At 44.7% G+C, this 26,030-nt stretch overlaps 1 protein-coding gene across 1 annotated transcript; it reads right to left on the minus strand.

Moving 5' to 3' along the window:
- Positions 1–934: 934 nt before the first annotated feature.
- On the minus strand, positions 935–22,119 carry LOC149299313 (unconventional prefoldin RPB5 interactor 1-like). Its single transcript, XM_089486335.1, has 11 exons — positions 22,045–22,119; positions 14,446–14,480; positions 13,713–13,791; positions 13,349–13,484; positions 3,867–3,958; positions 3,691–3,751; positions 2,760–2,919; positions 2,235–2,478; positions 1,901–2,043; positions 1,493–1,736; positions 935–1,120 (listed from the first exon to the last, which is right to left on the minus strand). The coding sequence occupies exons 1-11, from the start codon at positions 22,117–22,119 to the stop codon at positions 935–937; spliced, it is 1,455 nt and encodes a 484-aa protein (XP_089342461.1).
- Positions 22,120–26,030: the final 3,911 nt, after the last annotated feature.

Raw genomic sequence — 26,030 nt, forward strand, 5'->3', positions numbered from 1 at the left:
TCCAGCTGCTGCAGGACTACTTCTCCCATTCTCCTCAGCCAGCCCCTTAGCTGCACCATGGGAGATGTAGTCCTGCAGCAGCTGGAGGGCCGCAGGTTGGACGCCCCTGACATAGGGAATAGTCACTGGCGCTGTCAAGTAATCCTTACTGTAGATTTTTACTGATTTAAGGAGTTGTTTTCTGGGTGCCGATGCAGAAAAAGCCTTTCATTAAACTCTCTGCTGTTGCGACACCTCTCATTGCGCCGTGCGAGGTCACGAGTCTTTGGCACGTGGCTCTGGTTCACAAACGAACGTATACCCCGTGATAACACAGGTATGTCTAGTGCCGACACACATAAGCATAAAAAGATTGATCACCTCCATATGTTGGGTCCCAGGCTTCTTGGGAACCCTGAATGTCATGTTACATGGCTAAGAGGGTGGCAGACAGGTAATGCCCGTCGCACGTTAACGATGAAAAATAAATGGAAAAAGTATCAAAAACTGCGTTATGGCATTAGCTCATCGATGGCTCCGTGACCGTGTCATGCTAGGTCCTTCATATTGGATGAACCAAGTTATGGGACACGTTGCAACTGGTCATACAAAACGTATGTATGTGCACAGACAGGAGCACTTAGCCCCGTGCCATGGTTTAACGCATGGTGGCACTTATTGGATCAAGTCTACTCCGCAATTGCATATTCGCTCACAAAAAAAAGAAGAGAAAGAAAATGGCTTTTTGAAAAAGCGAAGGAACAAAATTTAACAGAGGAAAGACAAAAAAACAAGGAAATTAAAAAAAAAAAAAAAAAGACATCAGGTTAACCTTTTTAACACAAGAAGACCCTGCAGCATAGACCCCCTTAACACCAGCAGAGCGGCCAAGTCCAGCCCTCCATTCTCTTGTCAGTACCAGAGAATGAGGATATGTTAAAAACCAGGTTAGGGGCTATTTTTTCTGTTGTATTCTGGTGGCTTTGAATTTGGAAACCCGTTTTGTGTTTTCGGCGGGGGTGTCACAAGACGGCTCTTCGGAATTGCGCTCTGGGATAGTGGGCAGTGCCGGGTGGGCAATGCTTGTGACCGGTACTGAGAAGGAGAAAGGCTCCTTTTCCACCACGGTTCCCGAAAAAGCCTAAAACATAGAAAATTCACATAACTCACGTACAACTTTATAAACACACCTGGTTAACGGTAACGGCACCCCTCATTCTGAAAAGGCGCAGCCAGTTATACAGAGAAACAAAGAATACTATAAAATAGGGCAAATATGCAATATTAATGGACCCAGTGATGTAATATGGAGGCTGATTAATACAGGGGTTGGGAACTGAATACATAAGACCCCAAATAATAAAGGTAATTGATAGTTCATTGGCCCCCAAACTGGCCTTCGTTACTAAAGTTACAATATCTGCAACCTTTTCAGAATTTGAACCAGATACAGTAACAGAGTAACACGCCGTCCCATGAGAGCGCACACTTCATCTCTGAGAGACTCTCTCACCTCCAAGGGTCCGAACACAGGGGACAGCTTCTTCTGCCCTCGGTCGTCGCGGTCCTGGGTGCTGTCGCCATGGTCACTGAACGGGCTTTCATCAAAGCTGCAGTTCCTTTGGTAGGACCTCCGCTCCTCAAACTCGGGTGCGCTGCTCTCGCTGGTATCGCTACATACGCTGTTCTCTCGGCTCCGAGACTTCATGATGGATTTTCGGGGTACGTACTCCCCATTTACAAGATCAACAAACGCCCTGTAAACAAAACACAATCCCTGCTTTACCCTGTGTATGGGGTCTCTGCGGGAATCGGCAACTTTCCACATATTACCAGCCGCGCGAGTGTTTTAACGTTACATTTAGCGGCGCCAGGTCCCAGCCTACGTCTCCTAATAGTACATCTCTACCTCCCTACCCACCTGTATATGTCTGCTGGTGTCTTGATGACCGGTAGTTCTGGGGCGGCGTGGCCGTTTCCGGAGCTGTTTTTCCGTTTCCGTTTGGCCTCCTCCTTCTTTTCACTGTATTTCAAAGTTGTATTTTTTCCAGTGTTTATCCTGACCTGAAAAAGGTAAATTATTCAAAAGAGTAAACGTTTGTCCGCTGAATTCAAACATGAAAAAAAGGAGCCGGATTCATCTTGAACACAGTAGCATTAAATAATGGCACCGAGTCCTTTACAGGTACGTTTTCTACCTGCATTCAATCAGGGGTATAGCCTTACTTGAAGAGATACACATAAACAGAACGCACCCTTTTTGGTTCCACAGTATGTTGGAAGTGTATGGTGGCCACCGCGTTTTTACAGCTCCCAGGGTCCTCGTCACTGTGGTGGGAAGTTGAGCTGTTGACGTGACGGCTGCTCAGTACGCGTTCTGCTTTTGTAAGTTTGCCCTGAGTATGCGAGTCTTCCACCTCCACATTGAGGTCTGTTTTCCGATTCTCTTTGTCTTCTTCGGAACACAAGTCGCTCTTAACCCTGAATGTCTCCTCCGTCCTGCAATATAATACAGGAGGGGATTGAAAGAAAGAACCATGGCTTACCGAGGTTCTTATCATGTAGTGTGGTTCATGTCCACCTGTGGTAGGTGGTGGATCAGCGTATTCCCTGTGTCAAGCAGCCTTGTTACTGAGGAGCGACATCTACTACATTACTAAACGATAATCAAATCCTACAAATGAGATCCGTAATCCCTCCTGTTCCAAACCGCATGAGCTGTGGTGTTAAAAGTATTTACCAGGAATAAGTGAGTCCATGTATATGGCCGGGTCACTTACTCGTTGAGTTCTCCTTGAAGTTCCTCTTCCTTCTCCAGTTCCTCCAGCCTGGCCCATAACTCTGCATTGTCTAGAACACGCTCTCCTGCATGAAGCTCGGCGTCGAGAGGGTCTGCTATCTTTGGTTTAGAGTGAGGTTTGTGCGCCGTTCTCGGTTTACCTGTGGAACGTTGGCGAAGGTTGTGGAATGTTTACAGTAGAAACCAGACAATCGAGGACGTCTCTAAAAAGTCATGTTTTTAATGGATCTAGAACTCTAATTCTTTAATAGAATCTCCCACCTAAAGCAGTAGGTTCAGCCTAGAACCATTGGATCCCATTTCTACCTTGAGACACCCTATCCGGAGACGTGTGAAAGGAGTAACCCCCTCAGGGCCAGTTAAAGGGCCGAGTCCCTGATCCTTAGCCGTGGAAAGGTATTCGGAGCGGCAGCCCCCCTCTTCAGGAGCGCGTATCAGCGCCGCCGCTTCCGCTGATTATGCAACTCGTTTATTTCTATTGCCCTCCAAAATCTTTATTCTCATTACAAGTATCCAGCTCTGGTAATAAAAGATGCAACAGAGAATCTTTCTCCGGCTTCGCTATGAATTTTAATCCCTCTTAAAACAATTGGCCGTGATAGCGGAGAGCAGGAGATCAATGCAGCAAAACAGACAGCTGACACGCGAGCAGGCGACGCAGGAGGGGGCGAAATAACTCACGGTACAGATATATATTTAGAATACATGCGTGTAATCGCTACATTGGCACTCGCCATGTACGCAGACTCTCCCAGCACACGCCTGACACACACCTGTAGATGGCATGCACCGCCATCACACAGATCAATGCATTTCAAAACCTGTTTAATGGGAATATTGGACGCGTGAATGGCATTGAAGGCGCATAACACTGTATGGTCCGGATACACGGTGTTAATAAACCTGCGTACCTTTTGTTACTACCGTCTCTGCTCCGGCTTCTTCTCGAATATCAAAATAATCCCCGTCTTCCTGCAGCGAGTAAAAGGAGGCGTTAGTCGAGTGCTTCGAGAAGCGCGGATCACGTGGCGGCCCCTGTCCGTCGGGGGGCGCTCGCGCCTCCTCACCACTCCCCATTATCACTTACGCCGCTCATTCTCTGCAGGTCTTTGGTGAATTCCACCCGGGACTCGAAGTTTCTTAACACTTCTTGCAAATCGTCCAGTGCTTTCCTAACATCTAGAAAAGGAAAAAAGATGAGTGTGAGGGGCTGCCCGTAACACCCCTAAGACACGCAGGCATGGGGGGGATTTGCACGTTACTATTCTACTGGCCTATTACACAGAATCTTATTGAATAAGGAATATTTAAGTGATAACAAACGACATTCTAACATATGCAGAGCTCCGGCATTTAAAGGGTAAACCGAAGCCCAAATGAAGTTCTTCAATGCGCTTGACTGATAGTTTGAGATGAATCTCGTGTAACGGGGAGGGATTCATCATATAACTGTGTTTGGGATTCCTCGATCTGTAAATGCACCAAATGGTCATTTCGGTTGCTCTAACAAAAACGATTGGGGTATTCAAGTGGTCTTTTATTAAAAAGAGAGAACTTACAATTATTTTGTGGCAGCGGGTCATGGGAGTTATAAACCAGTAACAAGCAGCCCTCCATATGAAATCACCCGAACCATTTAATACACTTTCTGTAGGAGACGGTGTTATGTGGGGGTAAAGGCAGCCCGACATACGACATAATAGGGGCCCCTGAAATCCCATACATTAGCCCCCTACCAGGCTGACAGACCCCCGAGGCCCCATTAACCACATCGCGGCGTGAGAAGCAGCAAAAGGTTCGCTTTCCAGAGGCTGCGGATCCAAATTTAAATGTATTCTCGGCTTAATGGATAGAAAACATTTTCTCAGCAATCTGCACCTATTTACGTCCTGCCATGATATTGAAATGCCTTTTTTTTTTTTAAATAAAAAATAAAGGTGACTTTAGCAGAGTCTGGGTTGCAAAAAGCCAAAAAAGCTATTAAATTGAGTCTAATAATACACTTCAGGTTTCAAAGAGAACGCTGTAATTTTAGCTCTACACAAACGATGAGAGTCTTGTTACACGTTACACGTTACCTGCCACAATGCCCAGCAAGCAGAAAGGGTCCGGACGGCTGCGGGACCCCGGGCTGCGGGCGGCCAGCGGCACATCTGCCCCTGTCGGCTATAGAGAAGGTGACCACGGAGAAAACGGGATGGATGAAGCGCCGTTTTCAAGGCAAACCCTAGAACATTCCATTGGTTTTCATGGCTTCATTCCAACTTAACAACCCGAGCTATTCTTCCCTTCTAAAAACAAGTTATAACTGCGAAGCGCCATGTACATAATGTACACGGGGAGCAGATCCACTAAACGGTGCGCTGGCCTCACAGCCTAGGGATATAACACCACGGGTCCGGCAGCCTCGTGTTAAGACAGGAGTTTCATAGCCAAACGTATGGGTCAAGGAATTTACCAAAACGTAAACGCTGGTTGAGGAAGGCAATCCGAAGCCGTCCGAAAACAAACAAAATAATAATCATTTTTTTAAAAAAGTGCTCGCAAACCGGATTAGTCTGTACCTTTATTGGACGCGCTGCGGAGGTACCTTGTAACTTATTGAAAAATTGTGCCTGCTCCCCAGGCGGATCATAACGTTTCACGTTTCAAATAAATTCCAATCGTGTATTTTCTGATTTGTGCAAACGCCATACTTTTTGCCCTATAAAGCAAAGCGGATCTTGCCGTAATCTTTTTAGTAAACCAAACGCCGCGTTTGTCCCAAATAATCAGCCACATCCATCGCTTTCCCGGGTCTGAGATTTGATTTCAACTTCACAGGAAACAAAATAATAATAATAATAAAATAAATAAATAAAAACAGCAACTTTGTTTTCCTGAGGGCAGCCGGCGCTTAAAACGGAAGAATTTCACCCCCTTTCACCCCGCAGTGTGTGATGCCTGAAATTATATTCATTTTACTCGGAGATAATTGGGCTTAAAAATTTGGCGCGTCCACGTAATCGGATGCCAGGGAATCTGTTTTAAGCGGATACATTGTAACAGGGGCTCTTTTTTGGGGGGGGGGCTTTATCTCGTTCTGAGGGAGGTGGCGACGGGTTCTCTGCCCCAGATCTGTTTTTAATATCGGACGTATTCTGTCCACGGGCCCGAGCGGATTCTTTTACAGCCCCCCCCGACCCCAACGTGTGTTTATTTTCCTGTCTGGTGCACTAATTCCAATGCTGCAGCAAAGATCCGCGCTGTCCGGGTACGGCCCCACGGGCTACAGTGACCGCTAAGCAAATAGTCGTTTGATATCGTGCCTCTTTTCATATGTCACATTCCCTCCGAACCGGTCATCATCCCCAAAATACCATAAATCTGAACGGAGATTTTAAAAACAGCAAAACATTTTTGGGTGGGTGTGAGGGGGGTTAAATGTATGGATTGTAAGAGAAGTGAGATCCGTGAAAAGCACTCTTCAGAAATTAACATAGAAAATGTCAATCAGTTAATAATATTTGGCAGAGAAAACACAGAGTGTGATAACCCCCCCCCCCCCCCATCGTTTCAGATCACACGACACCCCCCCCCTCAAAAAAAATAACATAAACCCGCAGACGGGAAGCAAACACGCTTTTTCCTCGCGCCGGTCCTATCCAGACAGACAGCTGTTGCCACTTTTTGCAATGAACGGGTTACAAAAGAAGGGGAGGAAAAAAAAAAAAAAAAAAAAAGATGGCATTAACAAAATGAAAATTACGGTGTAAACAGTTCATAAAATCTCACAGCCCTGATGTCGCTGTAGATCATTAAATTTCTGCAACAATTAGACCTTTTCTCACGGCAGCAAATTGGACCGGTTGCCATGGCAAATCGGAGCCCTTAAGTCATATATCTTTGATTGCAGAAAGGTCAGACTAAGACAGCCTAATAACTCAAGAAGCTGTTTGACAGATTTCATCGGAGCATGGTCACATAACAGCAGAAAACTATGTCGGCAGTTGTTAAAAGCAGAGGGTCAGGGAAAAGGTTAAGGTTACGGAATGTTTTTGCTTCAGTAAACTCAGTCAGATAATGTGTCTAACCAGCTTTAGATCTAAAGAACATTATTTTAGGTAGGAGGTCAAATCAATAACTTTTTTTTTCGCCGCAGCAAGTGGGAAATATTAAATATGGAAGCGTGTGGGGGGGGGGGGAAGTAGGTATGAGGTTTTTTTTATTATTATTATTATTTTTTCCCCCCCCAGAAATCAGGCTGCTTATAAAATCCCGGGGAACGGAACTGAAATGTTATCAGTGGAATCCTTGAGTTGACAATGTCTTTAAAATTCATTGCTCATGGATAGTGGCTCATGAAGGGAGAATGGCGGTAAATCATTGGCGTGGAGATTTCGCTGTAGTTAAACGAAAAGGTTACACGCTATATTCAATGCACTACCTGAACAATCATACTAATACGGGGCCATAAATAAGCAGGAGGCATCTCATCGACCCCCCCCATGTCTCGCCTGTGTATCCAAAATGCATCCCTTGGAACTTATTAACAATAACATATTGCCCTTGATTGACAGAACCCACTAGACAAACCTTTTTTCCCCCCATCTAGACCCCAGTTCTTGCCCCGTGCATGCCATCAGTTCTGCCACCCGCCTTCTCTACTCGCTGCCCCTCGCCTTATCTACACCCCAGGCAGAAACCTACTTACATAGGGTACAAAGCGGTTCACCCAGCTCCCCTTCAGCCTGGTGATATTGGGCAATCCAAATGGACCCAATGGCCCTCATCTGCCGCCGATTCTAAATATTTTGTTTCTACGGTTCCTGCCCGGCGCTACATGCCCCCAGAGGACCTCTCCACGGCATCCATGCACTCTCCAGACAGACGGATGCCCCGATGGGGACTAATCACTGTACCTTACACACAATTCGTGGACATTTTAACAATTTATTTAGCCCGTAAGATACCTTTTACACCAAGCGCACAATAATCATTTGCTGTTAGTTCATAAAAAAAAAAAAAGACTATTTAAAATAATCCCACAGCCGGAGACGGCAACCTCGTGACATTTATTAGATACGCAACAAAAAAATGAAGGAGAGAGGCTGTTCTTTGCAGCACTGACAAAAAAAAATAATCTATAAAATTAGAAGCAATAGCAATTTACATACTTAAAGCCAACCCCCCCTCCCCCACAGAAATCTTTAGGAGAAAAATATATCAATACCCAAACCGCGGTGTTATTAACAGAAATGTGCAATGATTGAAACCTCAAAGGTAATTAAATATGCAAATCTATCGGCCACATGGTGCAGCTGACAGCTGCCTAGTACCTTGCCTGCTTCCCAACCCCTACCCCGCCAGCAATCACTGCCCCGCTTGCAGGGAAGGGGTTAAAAGACGCTGAAGGATTTATAACGAGCTTTATATAAAGCGATACCTACAGCCTGGTGGTTGGGATCCACCTTGTACTTAATTAGCTAAAGCGAGGCCGGATTGCATCTACCCCGACGTTCCACAATGTAAACAATCCAGCTCGAAAACCTTTAAGAGTCATCTGCGAATCTCAAGATCAAACCGCAAGTGCCTGGCGCAGCTGGGAATTCTTAAAAGCTTCAAGTGTGGATATTACAGTTCGGAGGGTTTTAGCCTAACATCTAAACACAGATCCTCGCGAAGCGCCGTCAACGCCTTCAATTGCCTCTTGTTTCTGTCCAAAGCACGCGTGGAGGCTTCTCGTCGGACGGCACAGGGAACCCAATCGTACCGTCAATGGGGGCAAACTTTCTCCAATGTTCTTACAGATTCTGGTAAAACCGAAAACACGTCAACTCCCCCTCCCCCCAAAAAGTGACGATGAAGCCTTCTTCTATAAGCCTTACCGGTTACCATGAAGCCACGATGGAACCTGCCCGTTCCTTTAATGTCCCGATATCATGCCCAACAAACAACTACGTAAAAAACGTTCCATAAGTATGAGTCTACACCTTTAAGAAAAGACCCACTTCCCGGACCAACCACCGCGTATTTATTGTAAATCCTAAATAAAAACAACAAAAAGTTATTAAACATGTTATTTCTTTATTCCTTTGGCAATAAAAAATCTAATTAAAATCGGAGCACAAAGTACTCCGTGGCCCCTTATTGCTTTGTAATATCACAGGTTTATTCGGAAACCACCTAAAATATCTTCGCCAGTCAGTGAAAACATCACAGAGGTTCTTTCTGGTTCCGACAAAGGAGTTCTTTCTGGTTCCGGCTTGCTCTATAACTTCTGGAGGACCACGGCTCATTAGAGTACACGTCAAATTTTTATTCAATTTTCCCACATATAAAAAAAAATGTTGTTTAAAAAAAAAAAAACCTTTACTGGGTGAGATGATTTTGTGTAAACAAGTAGATCTTATTGTATTTTCTTGTTTAAAACATGAATGTTTTATCAGTTTTAACAGAGAGAGATCTGGGAGATGGCGCACCTACTGCCACATGCTCTGGAAACTTGGTCTGATGGCGGATGTTGAAGCATATTGGGATCATCTGCTGTACAGACACAATATCGGAGCCCACAAGGGTTTTTGGCAGGGCAAGAAAGAAACGTCGGCAGCAGAAACTTCCTGGCGAATTCTTTCAAGATGATCACAGGAAACGTGTGTGACGTGACGGACGTGGACTTATTAAGAACACTGATTGAGTCGAGCATCGTTCTAAACATTCCAATCATCTCTGGACACCTCTACCCATTTAAAGTCATACTCAACGGTCCGATCACAAACGAGAACGTGTTGCAACGGGTCTGGGATGTATAGAAAGTCAAATGAAGGCAATGAAGACAACCATGTGCTGGGGCCTCCACCCATGAGCTGGGGCCTCCACCCATGAGCTGGGGCCTCCACCCATGAGCTGGGGCCTCCACCCATGAGCTGGGGCCTCCACCCATGAGCTGGGGCCTCCACCCATGAGCTGGGGGCTCCACTCATGAGCTGGGGCAGATGATGCTACCCAGGTCGATGTGAGATTTCAAACCCATCCTAGAAAGTTCGAGACTCTCGTGCAAGTTCTTTAAACGTAAAGGATAAAGGTTCTAGACTCTCGAGTAAGTTCTTTGAGCATAAAAGATGAAGGTTCTAGACTCATAAGCAAGTTCTTTGAGCATAAAAGATGTTGTGCCCTGTTTCCACTTGATAAAGACGTGAAAATTTTATTGTTCTCCCAGCCTCGTGCCAGTTTTTAGTTTCCAAGAATACATTTGTTCAAGAAATGTTTGCGGATCTTTTGCGAGTAGTTTTTTTTTGAAAATGCAAATGTCCGATAACACAAGAAGAATAAAGATGATCGTTTTTTCTTTCTTTGTGTGCTTAAAAAGCAGAACTTTTTTCACATTCCGAATGGAACGCAATTTATTATCCCCTATTGTAAGAAGACTGAAATTAAAAGAGAAGAGCGTTTCATATATAAACACTTTAAAATCATCGTGCATCCGGAAACTCCGCCCAGAATTATAAATTACGAACAAGTGATTTCCCTGATTTGGCTCTAATTGTATTTTCGGCCGGGCACATTATCCAACAGGTTTATTAACCTCGCAAAATGTATCTTCGCGTTGATTCCAGATCGCATCTTATATCAATCAATGGAAGACAGACTTGCAATACTTATTTCAATAATCCTGGTAATTTGCTCTTTCACGAAAGGTTTTTCCCCCTCTCCTGCTCCTCTCCAGATGATTTCTTTTCTTATGCTAAATAGTTTTGAGTATTTTTTGCCAGGATATTTATTCTGTAGCGTTGCCTGTTATTTCTATTTTTGGAGGAGAAATGCAAAGTCTTTAAAGAACTTTTAATAGCTTAATATGTTCAATGCATCTTTATAAAGTTTTGGAAGGCAGTGCAGTAGAATAGAAAGGATGCAATTATGGCCCTTTTTTTTTTATATCACGAGGCAAAAAATATGACAGTGCCGTGGATTTAGCAAATGTCTTCCAGACAGACCTGTGAATACCGGGGGTGTAGTAACAGAGACAAAGCAAGTCGCAGTACAGGCATCAAAAGTTTTTTGTTCACGTGTCTCTTAAGATGCTGGGGTGCTGTGATAACGTGGCAAGAATGAAATCTTCATCGCGCGTCCCGCACAAAACTAACTTCAACCCCCGTAGTTTCTAACTAGTCCAAGGACTTTGCCGGCTCCAGATGTCTTACCGGAAGCAGATACTTGCCGTTTAGCAAACCGGATCTAGGTGTCTGGCCAAACAGAACATTTGGCCTTGTTGGTTGTACAGTTACATTGTTTCTTCTCTTTACCAATAAATGTATTATTTCGGGACTGGAGTGAGGCTCTTGGCCACGTGTCAGTAAAGCTTGGCAAGCCGGCGTGCCCGAGCAGAACAAGGGTAAAGCGATTAAAGTAAATGAGCCACGGATCACCCACCTATCCCCCAACCTGCCTTCCAAACGTGCAGGAAAGTTCACTATTACATGACAGAAGGTCAAATTCTAAAAGAACGGTCCTATATGGCGGAATGTGGAGGATAGATTACCCAACCCAAAAGTGATCTACTTATTCGGTGGGATAAAGAGAGGTCGGGAACCGGCATCAGAGAAAAGACCTATCAATTTTAACCCGGAACCCACGAGAAACAGCAGGTCTGCTATCATAACGTCGCGCTTCAGCACTGAATCTTTGGGAGGAGAAGAGTTAACCTCCGTACGAAAAAGCTGAGCCTGCCATTCGGAGCAATAACAGCAAGACGGGGCAAACAAACAGAAACACGGAACAAAACATGTACTTTTATTAAGGAACTCGCAGGCAAAGCGGACCCAGCTTGTAGTTAATCAGCCCGATTCTGTGAAAATATCAGCGCGGCTTCGTTTCCAGACAGGAACCAAACGAGCCTCGTGATAACACCCGGAAGAAAGCGCCGTCTAGGATCTTTACTATTATGTGCCACAGCAGGCTTCTATACAGGAATTCTTCAAAAACAAGACCATTTGGGTTCTCACCCGAGTATCAGCGCTGTGATGAGATCCCAATAAACACGTATTACAGGTTTTAGACACAGATGTAGCCATTTCTATGGCTTTACCTCCAACACATGCTGGAGACTTCAGCTCTTGCACAGAGGTGTGTATATATATTTATGCGTATGTACATATATATATATGTATGTATGTATGTATGTATGTATATATATACAGGGCCGGCCCGACAATGGAGCCAAGTGGGCCAACCGCTCCAGGCAGCACTTTTGCCGCCCCAAGCCTTTTTTTTTTTTAAAGCGAGTCTCCCTGTTCGGTCTCGGTGCCGGCTTGTAATGCTGAGTGGCGGAAGATTTACTCATAGCCGGCACCGAGACCGAACAGGGAGACTCGCCGCAGGACTGCTGAAAGGGGGGGGGGGGGGGAGAGGAAGGGTAGATAATGGGGGGGGGCGGCAGGGACGGAGGGAGAGGAAGGGTAGATGGGGGGGGGGGGGCGGCATTTTAAAATTCGCCCCAGGCGCCATTTTGTCTTGGGCCGGCCCTGTATATATATATATATATATATATATATATATATATATATATATATATATATATATATATATATAGATCCTGTGCACGCACGTTCTAGGTCACGCATTACATCAGAATGAGTATCACGTGTTCCCTGTAAAGAACGCACACAAGACTCTTTAAATAACATCCTATTTAAAGGAACTGTTGGATGCCAATGAGAGACAAATTGTGTATTCCCCTCTGGGAATCGTATCAAGGCACAGGCAACATTCTGGAGCCTGATTAACATCCTCCTTAATCAAGAGGGGAATGTGGAGGGCCGGGGAATACGGTAGCAGTTATAAAAAGAAAACGCTTTTACTCGTAGACCTGCGATCCTCAGGCTTAACTTCCCCGGGAGCAAATCCAGGTGGCAACACTGGGTCCGGCAACCGGGATTATATTTGAACGGGGTTGCTTTAAGTGTAGTTTTGCGCATGTACGGATTTACATGCAGTTCTACTTACGGGGCGGTTGCGTTCCTAGATCATGATCAGTAGCTGGCAGTGGGAAGAAATAAGACATCTGATACATTGTGTTGTGTCATCTAAAAGATTGTTGGTCTCTGGGGTCATCCCTGGATCGCTGATAAAGGGTGTAAAGTGGAGTAACATTGTTTCGCACCGCAACCGCATTGCAGGTGATTACATGTTTAAAAAGACCCAGTTAAACTATGCAGGGGGTAGAGCTACCTTCAGGGGAGTAAGAACGGACGTCGGTACCAGCCCCTTCTGAAGACTGCTTGTCTATTTAACAAAAACTTGTCTTTTGTTGCTAAAGGCAGCGAATATGAATACCGACAAGCTAAAGGCCAGTGGAACTGAGTGCTACAGGGATATGACTCCATGCTAGATTTTGTTCCATCTCCCGTAGCCCCCAGTTCCTCCCTTTCCTTTCCAACCACTGCCGGACCGAGCCGTGTGATACCAGGAGAGAGAGAGGGACTTGCGTGTTTTCAGAACGTCAGAGGTCTGGGACAGTGACATAAATGTGAATCAAGGCAAAGAGTGATCTTTAGGCAGATATCTGAAACGTATATTCTGTGAAATACATACGTTTTTTCCTGTGGTCGACCAGAGCCGAGGCTTCTTTCGCTGAGCATTTGGCAAACCAGTTGTCGCCAAGTAAAACTGTAATCTCATTTGTCTGGACAAGTCTCCCAGGCATGAAGGCAAGTGGCCCAAACGGTACCTATTGTAAAAAATAATGAAATATCATGACCTCTGTGTCTGTGCCAACAATAAAATCATTAAACTTGGAATGAAATTCAATCATAAGGAGCCTAAAGGTTAAAAAAAAACATAGCGATTGGGAGTTGTGGGAACAAAGTCCATTGATACATATCTTAACAGAAAGATGAAAGGGCAGATCTGCTCAACGTTCTCCACAAGCGTTTGTGACAAATCCGATTTTACCCACCATGACCTCGTAAGACAATTTGTCCGGCAGCGTGTGGAGTCGCTTTTGAAGCGCGTCATAGTCGCTTTCCACCTTCTTCCTGAAAAGAGAAAGTACCTCGGGTCACAGGGGTTTCCAACTTCCAGAAGCCACCGTCCGCAGCTGGACCGGGAAGCTCAGGGTCCTCCACGCTGCTTCCCTCCTCCTGGAACCCACATCGCATCTTTCACAACGTAGGATTTAAAGAGCAGCCGGTATAATTCTGTTTTCATTTCTGAATGTCAGTTGGCACAACATAGCTGACTTTTAATATTTAAAAAGGCTTGGATAGCGGAAAGGTAGTCGCTATGGGTTTGCCGAGACGTTCAATCAGCAACAAAACCCGACTCGTGGTCCGCTTTAACGGGTCTTACGTATCCACGTTGGCCAAAAGCCTCTCAAAACGTTGGCCATTGCCTGTGATTTATTCGGCGACCGGGAGAAAATGAAGACGCTGCCACAAAGTGACAATGTCACGCGGTATTTTAAATAACTATCTATATCCGCTATATTCCTCCAGTGACTGCATCTTAAAATCCGGTATATAAACCAAGCGTCAGTGGGCTGATGGAAGGATGATCTCTAAACGGAAGACACCGCCGTGCTTCATTATCCAGGAGAATAAAATATTGAGCTATAAACCATGCGGAAATAAACTGGATGGGGGGGAGTGCGCACACACAAAAAGGTTACTTTATCTGGATGTTACACTTACCAGTGCTGGATCTTTTCTTGGCAGCCGCTGACCACCTGTCATTAAAACAGATAACCGAGCGTGAAAAGAAAAAAAATAAATATATATATATATAGATATATACACACCGCGAATATCAATGCATCAAGAAACCCAAAGCTTACAGATTCCGCGGCGCTGGCTTCAACATTTTTATTTGTCAGAGCAGAGACCGGCGAGCGTTAGTTCTGAAGCAAAACGCTTTATCACATCCTTCTAATGCAAGCAGATAACGGCGGAAAACAATGTAATTTCTCCCCGTTTGCCATTCCCGCACACTATCTTGCTTCGGCTGATATTGGCGATATGACACGGGAAGACATTTGCTCTGAATTTCCCTTTTTTTTCCCCCCCATAAACTGAATTTTAAAAAAACGTCAATTTTGATAAGAAAGGATCATCTTAAAGCCGTGAGAGGAAGAAGAAGACGTCGCTGGCTTATTACAAAGTGCAGCGAACGCAGCCCATGGCTTTTTCATTCGGGAGGTAAATAACAGCAACAAAAGTGACATAATAAAAAGGTTAATTCCGTTATTAAAAGCAAAAAAAGGGAAATGGGGCGTTTATTAACAATATCACAACTATTATCATGATTTACGGCGCAACTACGTCTTTATAAAGGGAGCTGCCTATAAAGCTCCTCCAATGAGAGCACAGATACCGTTCGCTGTCCAATGAAACGGTCGCAATACGCCAGATTTCCCGTCTGTTTGGTGAATGGTAACTCGTTTCAAGCAGCGGGGTTTTCTCTTTGCACATCTCCGGGGCACAGAAAGTACTTTTGTTTCAAATGTTTAAGGAACTATATAGGTAAATGGAGGGTAAATGTGGGTGGATTATTTAGATACCTATACAATAGCCATTAACCCTGGAGGTGCTGTGTGTAATAGAAGACACGGACATCCTTTGTTTGAAGGTTATTGTTATTATTTTACTATATTTTATACAATATATAGCTCTAAATTCATTGTAAAATAGGCTCTCTCTCTTTTGTTGGCATTAAGTTACCCGAATAATATAACGTAGTTTATACGTTATTATAACGAAAGGGGAGAGAGAGCGACAGCGAGAAAGGGGAAAGAGAGCGACAGCGAGAAAGGGGAGAGAGAGCGACTGCGAGAAAGGGGAGAGAGAGCGACTGCGAGAAAGGGGAGAGAGAGCGACAGCGAGAAAGGGGAGAGAGAGCGACAGCGAGAAAGGGGAGAGAGAGCGACAGCGAGAAAGGGGAGAGAGAGCGACTGCGAGAAAGGGGAGAGAGAGCGACTGCGAGAAAGGGGAGAGAGAGCGACTGCGAGAAAGGGGAGAGAGAGCGACTGCGAGAAAGGGGAGAGAGAGCGACTGCGAGAAAGGGGAGAGAGAGCGACTGCGAGAAAGGGGAGAGAGAGCGACAGCGAGAAAGGGGAGAGAGAGCGACAGCGAGAAAGGGGAGAGAGAGCGACTGCGAGAAATGGGAGAGAGAGCGACTGCGAGAAAGGGGAGAGAGAGCGACTGCGAGAAAGGGGAGAGAGAGCGACAGCGAGAAATGGGAGAGAGAGCGACTGCGAGAAAGGGGAGAGAGAGCGACTGCGAGAAAGGGGAGAGAGAGCGACTGCGAGAAAGGGGAGAGAGAGCGACTGCGAGAAAGGGGAGAGAGAGCGACTGCGAGAAAGGGGAGAGAGAGCGACAGCGAGAAAGGGGAGAGAGAGCGACAGCGAGAAATGGGAGAGAGAGCGACTGCGAGAAAGGGGAGAGAGAGCGACTGCGAGAAAGGGGAGAGAGAGCGACTGCGAGAAAGGGGAGAGAGAGCGACTGCGAGAAAGGGGAGAGAGAGCGACTGCGAGAAAGGGGAGAGAGAGCGACAGCGAGAAAGGGGAGAGAGAGCGACTGCGAGAAAGGGGAGAGAGAGCGACTGCGAGAAAGGGGAGAGAGAGCGACAGCGAGAAAGCTACATCTTCTGATAATTTGCATATGGGTCTGCATAGTAATTTTACAATAATCTATATTCTCACAGACATACTGTATATACTTTACAGAAAAATACTGAATAATCCCAATGCCGATTCTCTAGTTCAAAACACGTCCACTGGCCGGGTTTTACAACAACAAAAAAAGATCCGTATGTAAGCATACCATGTGGTGAGACAAAAAAATCATCAATCAGGGTTGCTCTTTGACGGTGCCATTTTGCTCCAGCGGAAAATGATGCTCTGGTGCCCATTTCACGTCACCGACAATAGATTTATGCCAGGCTGGTGTAACATCTGCCAGCACATTTGATTTTTGCATCCAAAAAGGTACACAAAGCTTCCACCGCTAAACAAACAGCCCCTCGGATCCTACGGGCATGAAGGATGATTCTAAAGACCGCAAGAAGTCTACAGCGTGTAAGCCTCTCATAGAAGACATGTCCCGTCCCGCAATACAGCGCGCTCCACGCCGACGAAAACATATTGCAATCATAGCTTAGAATAAAAAGGCTGAGACAGGCACCTGCGCGGCCGATACTTGGTTCATCCATCACATTACCGGCCCTCTGGAGATCAATGCATTCTGTCACTTATTGATAACAGAGCTGTTGATTCAAATACATTCATTGCGCTAAATGCAATGGAAAAGCATTGTCTAACAGCGATAACAAATAATTCCTTTTTACAAGGTTTTTTCCCCAGAATATATATATATATATATATATAATTTTTTTTTTTTTTTAACCTCCCCGTAGAAATTAGGTTCTGCATTTTTCTCACGTAGTTAATATAAGTAACCGTCTCTATCCATAACTGATGTCTACAGAAAAGTTGAGGAAAATGAGCTGTAATAAATATTTATGAAAGCCGGCACACGGAAATATCTGAAAACATTACAGGAGATTGATTTTAAGATTATTTTTTTTGTATATGACGCGTGCGGGACGTGAGAACGCAAATCCGCACAGCGTAAGGCTTGTAAATTGGAAAAGTAAAGAAACACATGTGAGCGGGACAGGCGCGGGGTGTTATGAACAATAAAAAAATATAATAATATATATAATATTATAATATATATATAAATATAACTGTTTAAATGTCCTGTGCCTGCCCATGCGCGAAGCAATACAGAAGTCTTGGAAGATACAGAAGCGGCACATTCATTAACCTCAACACGATAATCCTTTCATGGCTGCATATTAACTAGTTACATATTCATAATCACTTACATTATTTAAAGGGCCGTCTATGAGATTTGCTAGACTATATCCATTAACTACAGTGATAAAGGTTACAGAAGATATTTTACTTAATGTTTCCAAGAAGCTACTTTAATTAGCTAATATGCAAATGAGGCATATTTTTTTGACAGATAGGGCCAATGCCAGCGGTTCATACGTTCTTTCTATAAGCCATTCGCGTGCAAATAAAACACGGAGCCTTCAACTCATAACATAGGGCAGTCGATGATGTTACAATAGGATTTTTATTAACCAATATTGTAGTGTTTCCTACCGATTACGATAGCCAGAGAGAGAGCGCTAGATTTATTCCATGTCTGGATACCCATTGCTGTTTCGTAGCAGGATAAACACCAGCCCTTAACCAGAACTTGTTCTAAACAAGAAGGGCGGAAGGGTGAAAGATCACTTGTATGGGATTTCGGTCCTGTAACTGTGAAAAGGTATTACCCCCGAGCCCGTTCAGCTCCTGTACCTGCGTCACCCCAGCAGATCACAGCCTCGTGCATTCTAACAAATGTCCACCAGGTGGAAACAGTCAGCAAGTGACTCGCAAGTGTTTAGTAAATAGGCTATAAAGCAGCCAGCTCCTTCTATCCTATTTTAAGAGTGTAGAGCAGCAGACAAGTGTCTTGGCTACCTGCAATGGCGGCCTCCGGTTATCCGCGTAAAGCAGGTTAAAAATAATCAGACGATATGCTCACCGCTATATATATATGATATGATATATATGATTAAGGTAGGCTCCGTCCACCTAATTTATCGGTTTGTCTTAGTCTGTCAATTCTAGTCTTGTCAGACCCCTTGAATATATGTTTTGTAAATTGTTGGCGCTATATAAATAAAATATAATAACAAGACCTTTCATTAGAACTTTCTACCTTGTAGCCGAGACGCAGTATGGCCGAATGCAATAAAACAACAGGAGATACAGGGTGTAACAATGTTGCGGTGTATCAGGATAGGACCCGCAGGCTTCCTACCAAGAGGATAACTTAAAGCCTAACGTAGGAAACTCCATGTATTAATACACATTTTTTTTTCTCTTGACCAGTTACAAACACCTTCCTGGCTCCCATTTACTTTACAATATGTGTATTTGGCAGATTTTGGGGCTTCAGTTGCACTCTGATTCCGTGTTTTCATTTGCGTTGGAAATAAAATGTGTCCTCGTAATGATGCATTAGCGTTTCTCAAGCAATGTCTAAATCTAATCTGTAAATTAATTTTATCTCCTGTATGATACGCTGATGGTGAAAGAGCTGGAATAGAATAATTAAAATGTCTCTTCAACTTGTGCCTCTGGAAATAAAATTAAGCACTCTTTGTTTTCACCTAAGAAAAAAATAAATACATACATATTATTCCCCAGGAGAGAAACGGATATTGACAAATTATTCCGGTCAGGAGCGAGGAGACGGCTTGGGGGATAGAGTGATTATTAATGCGCAATATTCTAATTATTATAAAACCGACGGGAGAGGAAGGATGCCGTCTGAAGCGTTCGTAGAATGGACACACGGACATGCGCACAGTTTAATCACTCCAGAACCCACATGTAATTCCCACTGACTCCCACCCCGGGGGGTTCCAGTCCATAGACTTGGGCATAGCGATTCGCATGAATTGCAAAGTTACCAAACGTTAGTAAATTCGAGGGTTCGTACGAAGCCCTGAGGATCAGGGACAGGACGTTGCCGTCTAAACTAGTCACCAACCCAGCCGGTTCACAGACAGGAGGCGTCCTAGCATTTCACAACGCATGGCACAAGAACAGCCCGACAACTTTGACCCTTTTATCCTCCTTAGTAGCGAGCCCTTGAGGGTCTCTTGTGATCTGAGTAATTTTGCTGTGTCTGGTATATCTTTTGTCCTTGTAAAGCAGTTGGACCCATGGGCCATTCTCCTCACGCTCCGTCCCTGAGCTCCGCTGCATGTGACACTCACCCCCTGTGTTGGGTGAAGACAGCTCTCCCAACTGTCCGGGAATTCAAGAATGCAAAATGGCGTCATGGAACTCTGTGCAGCTGGTGTAGCAGAAATAGTAGGCTAGAACTATGCAGACCCGCTCCCATTTCTACTAAATGAGTCGGTGCAGACCAGTTATTCACAAAACAGCAGATAACAAGGTCAGATTTACACCACCCCCCCGGTACATTGCAAGAGGCAAACTGTTTACGCCTGTATCGTTCAAATGTTATCCTTACCTGAAACACTTCTCTATCTCTAATAATGGGGTGTAAGATCTACGTTAGAAAGAAAGAACCGAAACAACTACTACTTTTCACTCTCCTTCCAGCAGTCAAATTAAAATTTTATTACGAAGTCAATATGTTCATTATATCAACAAGCAACTGAAACCCTTAACCCCAAAGAGGCAGCTGCGATGCCTGAAAATACCTGGAGTCATGCAATTATACTGATGTCCCTTTAAATGAATTAACTGTTTAGCTTGGCTGGAATCAAAGCAAAGGGTGGATATTTAGTGACCCACGAGGGCTGTGGATACAACTTATTTCTTTCGTGTTTGAAAATAACGGAGCTATTGTGCAAACAGTTAAGAAAGGAAGTCTCCGTGGATTCAGGACTAGTTCCCCCTCTCTGTGTTTGGAGGTTTAGCTGCTGAGACGTTCGCTGGCATAAGGAGGCTTAAGGATCGTCTGCAGCAGACAAACGCAACGGCTTTGCCGCTGCTGGGTCAGGGCTGCTGTGATTAGGAACATTTATAAAACATCACATGGAAGTAGATACAGAAAACAGACATTATGTGCCGAGAAACATCAACTCTGACTTTGTATCGGTAGGTCCGTTAGACGCCGGGCGGAAGGTATACGCCTGTACTGAGGTCTCATGACTCGAGACACGAATTCTCACATGTAATTTAGCCGCGGCCTTATTGGTGGGACTGTGTGACCTCTTACTCGTGTATTCACGTCTAGCTGTTAAGATAACTTTTACCCCTACGGCATTCTCCAGACCAAAAACTCAAACAACCAATCACGCATTTGCTAAAAATCAATTGAGCTGCCAATGAGTTCCAAATTCTGAGTTTCCCGTGACGTTGAGTGATACCACCGCTGGGGCAACAAGTAGTGAATGTGAAATGAGAGTTGGTAGCCAACATGACATGTTATTACCCCTGTTCTGCATGTCAGGGTGCCAGCACTTATATATATATATATATATATATATATATAGTGTTATTACCCCCATTCAGCATGTCAGGGTGTCATATACATATATATATACACACACACACATGTAGTGCTATTACCCTTGTTCTGCATGTCAGGGTGCCAGCACCCATATATATAGTGTTATTACCCCTGTTCTGTATGTCAGGGTGTCAGCACCCATATATATAGTCTTATTGCCCCCTGTTCTGCATGTCAGGGTGCCAGTACCCATATATATAGTGTTATTACCCCCTGTTCTGCATGTCAGGGTGCCAGCACCCATATATATAGTGTTATTACCCCTGTTTTGCTTGTCAGGGTGCCAGCATCTATATCTATATCTATATATATATATATATATATATATATATATATATATATATATATATATATATATATAGTGTTATTACCCCTGTCAGGGTGTCATATACACATATATATATATATATATATATATATATACACACACACACACACACATGTAGTGCTATTACCCTTGTTCTGCATGTCAGCGTGCCAGCACCCGTGTATATATAGTATTATTACCCCTGTTCTGCATCTCAAGGTGTCAGTATCCATATACATATAGTGTTATTACCCCTGTTCTGCATGTCAGGGTGTCAGCACCCATACATATAGTGTTATTACCCCTGTTCTGCATGTCAGCGTGCCAGCACCCGTATATATATATATAGTATTATTACCCCTGTTCTGCATCTCAAGGTGTCAGTACCCATATACATATAGTGTTATTACCCCTGTTCTGCATGTCAGGGTGTCAGTACACAGAAACACACACACATATATATATATATATGCACACACACACACGTAGTGTTATTACCCCCTGTTCTGCATGTCAGGGTGCCAGCACCTCCATGCATGCTCTTATTACCCCTGTTCTGCATGTCAGGGTGCCAGCACCTCCATACATGCTCTTATTACCCCTGTTCTGCATGTCAGGGTGCCAGCACCTCCATACATGCTCTTATTACCCCTGTTCTGCATGTCAGGGTGCCAGCATCTCCATACATGCTCTTATTACCCCTGTTCTGCATGTCAGGGTGCCAGCATCTCCATGCATGCTCTTATTACCCCTGTTCTGCATGTCAGGGTGCCAGCACCTCCATGCATGCTCTTATTACCCCTGTTCTGCATGTCAGGGTGCCAGCACCTCCATGCATGCTCTTATTACCCCTGTTCTGCCCTTCTCCTTACCCTTCCTTGCTCTTCCTGCAGTCTGGACACTTCCTTGTGGCTCAGCTGCTTCTTGTCCCCCGTCTTGTCCTCCATGCTGTCGTGTGCCCGCTGTCCCAGCTCCTTGGACCCCTCACTTCGGTCTCCACATTTGCCAGTTACGCACAGACGGGGAGTGACGTCACATTCTCGCGATCTGAACTGTGAGAGTCTCACGTGGAAGAACAGCACGTGCCTACTGTAAGAAGGGGCGGGGACCCTAAACATAGCAACCGCTGCATAGCAACCGTCACACCCCTCTCTGCCCAGCGACCTCCTCATCCAGCTGCCTAGCAACCACAGCATCCAGCTGCAGGGGCATCACGGCGTAGTGCAGCACAGCCATGATACCACAGCCAGGGGTCCCTGGGCACTTGCCCCGGGGTGGGGTTTATTTAAATCCCAGTCATGAGCTAAATTTCTCTCTATAGTGCAGCAAACTCTTAATTGTGGGGCAGTCGCCATGGAAACCAATAATATTTTTCCATTGGTTGCCCAGAACGATATGTTTTTATTAGATTGCCTGTAACCTTATATTATTTTTAATGACTAGTGTGAAATTTCTGTTTATTTTTTTTAAGCAAAAAAGTTATTACAATTTATTTGTGTATTATTATGATTATCTATTATTTTGTTTTGAAAACACCAAAATATTGCATCACCTGAGTACTAAATTAACTGGCCTCTTTATGTCAAGAATGTAAGATCTAAATAAAGTTTTTGCCATTTGAACGCACAGCTGCTGGGTGGGTTTCTGATGAAGATCTCATAAAGCACCTGTAAAGAAATAAAGTCCAGCTGTCTCGGTCACCTGGGATACCCCCCCCATAATGGTACGGTCCCCTCTGTTTACGTATACATTATCATATATGACAATTTAGAGAATAAAAGCCCCTATTAATGGGGTAATCACAACATCCGACTGCCCCATCAATCTTTAACGTCCTGACCCTAAATCCCGTGCCCCGGGGTATCAGGAGAGCGATGTTACTGAAGGGTACGGAGGGAATATATTAAAGTAATAAACCGTCGTCACGGAATGTCATATAAATTGCTATTCTTATGGCGTATCGCAAGCGTGCACAACCACGATAGAATATTAATCAGCGCTAATAATAATGAATAAAATGCAAAACGGATAATGTTGGATTCGCCCGGGTTACTTATCCTGAAATCCATGAAGTCAAGATAAGAAAGTACTAAAGGAAAAGTCAGATTGTATTACAGATAGCGGCCATGAATGCCATTTACATTTATTTCCTTAAGGAGAGATCACAAAACGCTTTCTTTTGAACTACAGAAGAGACTTTTTGTGTCGTATATGCCAGGGAAAAACGAGCTGTCACTCCAGGACCCTGGTCTAGAGACGAGCTGTCACTCCGGACCCCGGTCTAGAGACGAGCTGTCACTCCGGACCCCGGTCTAGAGACGAGCTGTCACTCCGGACCCCGGTCTAGAGACGAGCTGTCACTCCGGACCCCGGTCTAGAGACGAGCTGTCACTCCGGACCCTGGTCTAGAGACGAGCTGTCACTCCGGACCCCGGTCTAGAGACGAGCTGTCACTCCGGACCCCGGTCTAGAGACGAGCTGTCACTCCAGACCCCGGTCTAGAGACGAGCTGTCACACTAGGACTAGGACTCCGGTATAGAGACAAGCGGCCAGTCTTGGACTTGGTCTAGACACAAGCTGTCACTCAGGACTCCGGCCTAGAGACAAGCGGCCATTCTAGGACTAGGACTCCGGTCTAGAGACAAGCTGCCAGTCTAGGACATCCGGTCTAGAGACCAGCGGCAATTCTAGGGCTCCAGTCTAGAGTCAAGCGGTTATTCTAGGACTCTGGTCTGGAGGCAAGCAATAACTCTGGATAAACTATAACTTCCATGGTGCTCTCCTTTAGAACAAGGGTACCTCGAGGTCAAAAGAGTCTTTCTACACAGTGATGGGTAGTCTTCCACAACACAAATTCAGACTTATTGCCTTCAGCCCCATCCCTCCTCAGCCTCTCAGTATCACCAGCTGGTATTTTGCATGAACATTACCTACCGCATTCTACACTACCTACCGCATTCTACACTACCATCCGCATTCTACACTACCTACCGCATTCTACACTACCTACCGCATTCTACACTACCTACCGCATTCTACACTAAATACCGCATTCTACACTACCATCCGCATTCTACACTACCTACCGCATTCTACACTACCTACCGCATTCTACACTACCTACCGCATTCTACACTACCATCCGCATTCTACACTACCTACCGCATTCTACACTACCTACCGCATTCTACACTACCTACCGCATTCTACACTACCATCCGCATTCTACACTACCTACCGCATTCTACACTACCTACCGCATTCTACACTACCATCCGCATTCTACACTACCTACCGCATTCTACACTAAATACCGCATTCTACACTACCTACCGCATTCTACACTAAATACCGCATTCTACACTACCTACCGCATTCTACACTAAATACCGCATTCTACACTACCGTCCGCATTCGACACTACCGTCCGCATTCTACACTACCTACCGCATTCTACACTACCGTCCGCATTCTACACTACCGTCCGCATTCTACACTACCTACCGCATTCTACACTACCGTCCGCATTCTACACTACCATCCGCATTCTACACTACCTACCGCATTCTACACTAAATACCGCATTCTACACTACCTACCGCATTCTACACTAAATACCGCATTCTACACTACCTACCGCATTCTACACTAAATACCGCATTCTACACTACCGTCCGCATTCTACACTAAATACCGCATTCTACACTACCGTCCGCATTCGACACTACCGTCCGCATTCTACACTACCTACCGCATTCTACACTACCGTCCGCATTCTACACTACCGTCCGCATTCTACACTACCTACCGCATTCTACACTACCGTCCGCATTCTACACTACCGTCCGCATTCTACACTACCGTCCGCATTCTACACTACCGTCCGCATTCTACACCACCCACCGCATTCTACACTACCGTCCGCATTCTACACTACCGTCCGCATTCTACACTACCGTCCGCATTCTACATTACCCAGCACATTCTACATTACCTACCGCATTCTACATTACCTACCGCATTCTACATTACCTACCGCGTTCTCCACAACCTATTGCATTCTACATTACATCCTGCATTCTACATTGCCCACTGCATTCTACATTACCTACTTGACCTAACTTGAATCTCTGACTACCATAATTTAAAATAAAACACTGGGAAAGGTGTGATTGTCATATCCTTCAGCAAAATCTTGTGAATTCCGTAGAACGCATTGAAGTGTGGCATGGAAGCCACTGTGGAGATATTAACTCTGTGGTCATTTAAATAGGTTTGGTTTCAAACAGGTTTAAAGGAAGCTGCATTTCAGGAGTTAATATGTAAGCCTGAATGACTTATTTTCAAGCACTGAAAAGACAAAATACAAGTATGTATGATATAAAAGCAGCCACGGGTCAATCTTAAGAAATCAAGTGCCAGCGCACCCCCCTCCTGCCACCAAGACCCTATTGTCTGCAGATAACAAACATGGGGATGCAGGGCCATTAGGTGAGAAGACAGGAGAGGTAGAGAATAATAAAATAGCACCATGGAAACAAGATAATAATCATATAATTATGGAAAGATTAAAATAAACGTGTTTGGTAATGTTTGAGACAAATACATAGCTGTATGTGTTCAGGTCACCTCTCCGCTTCTGATTGCATTCAACTTTCTCTCGATAAATCAATATTTAACAATGCAGTCTCTGAAAGACGGGATTTGTTACCAGCTGAGACACCCTGAATGGATCAGCACAGACTCGCTGCTGAAATTACACAGTGTTTTATCAAGGTTTTTACAGCTTCCCTGTGTTTTGTTTAATGATAAAACACACATTCTCTTAATAAATTACAGAGGTAAAATGTTTCTCTT

This window comes from Sceloporus occidentalis, unplaced genomic scaffold, assembly GCF_023333645.1.
Source record: "Sceloporus occidentalis isolate IW3139 unplaced genomic scaffold, rSceOcc1.0.p SCAF_29, whole genome shotgun sequence".
NCBI lineage: Eukaryota > Metazoa > Chordata > Lepidosauria > Squamata > Phrynosomatidae > Sceloporus > Sceloporus occidentalis.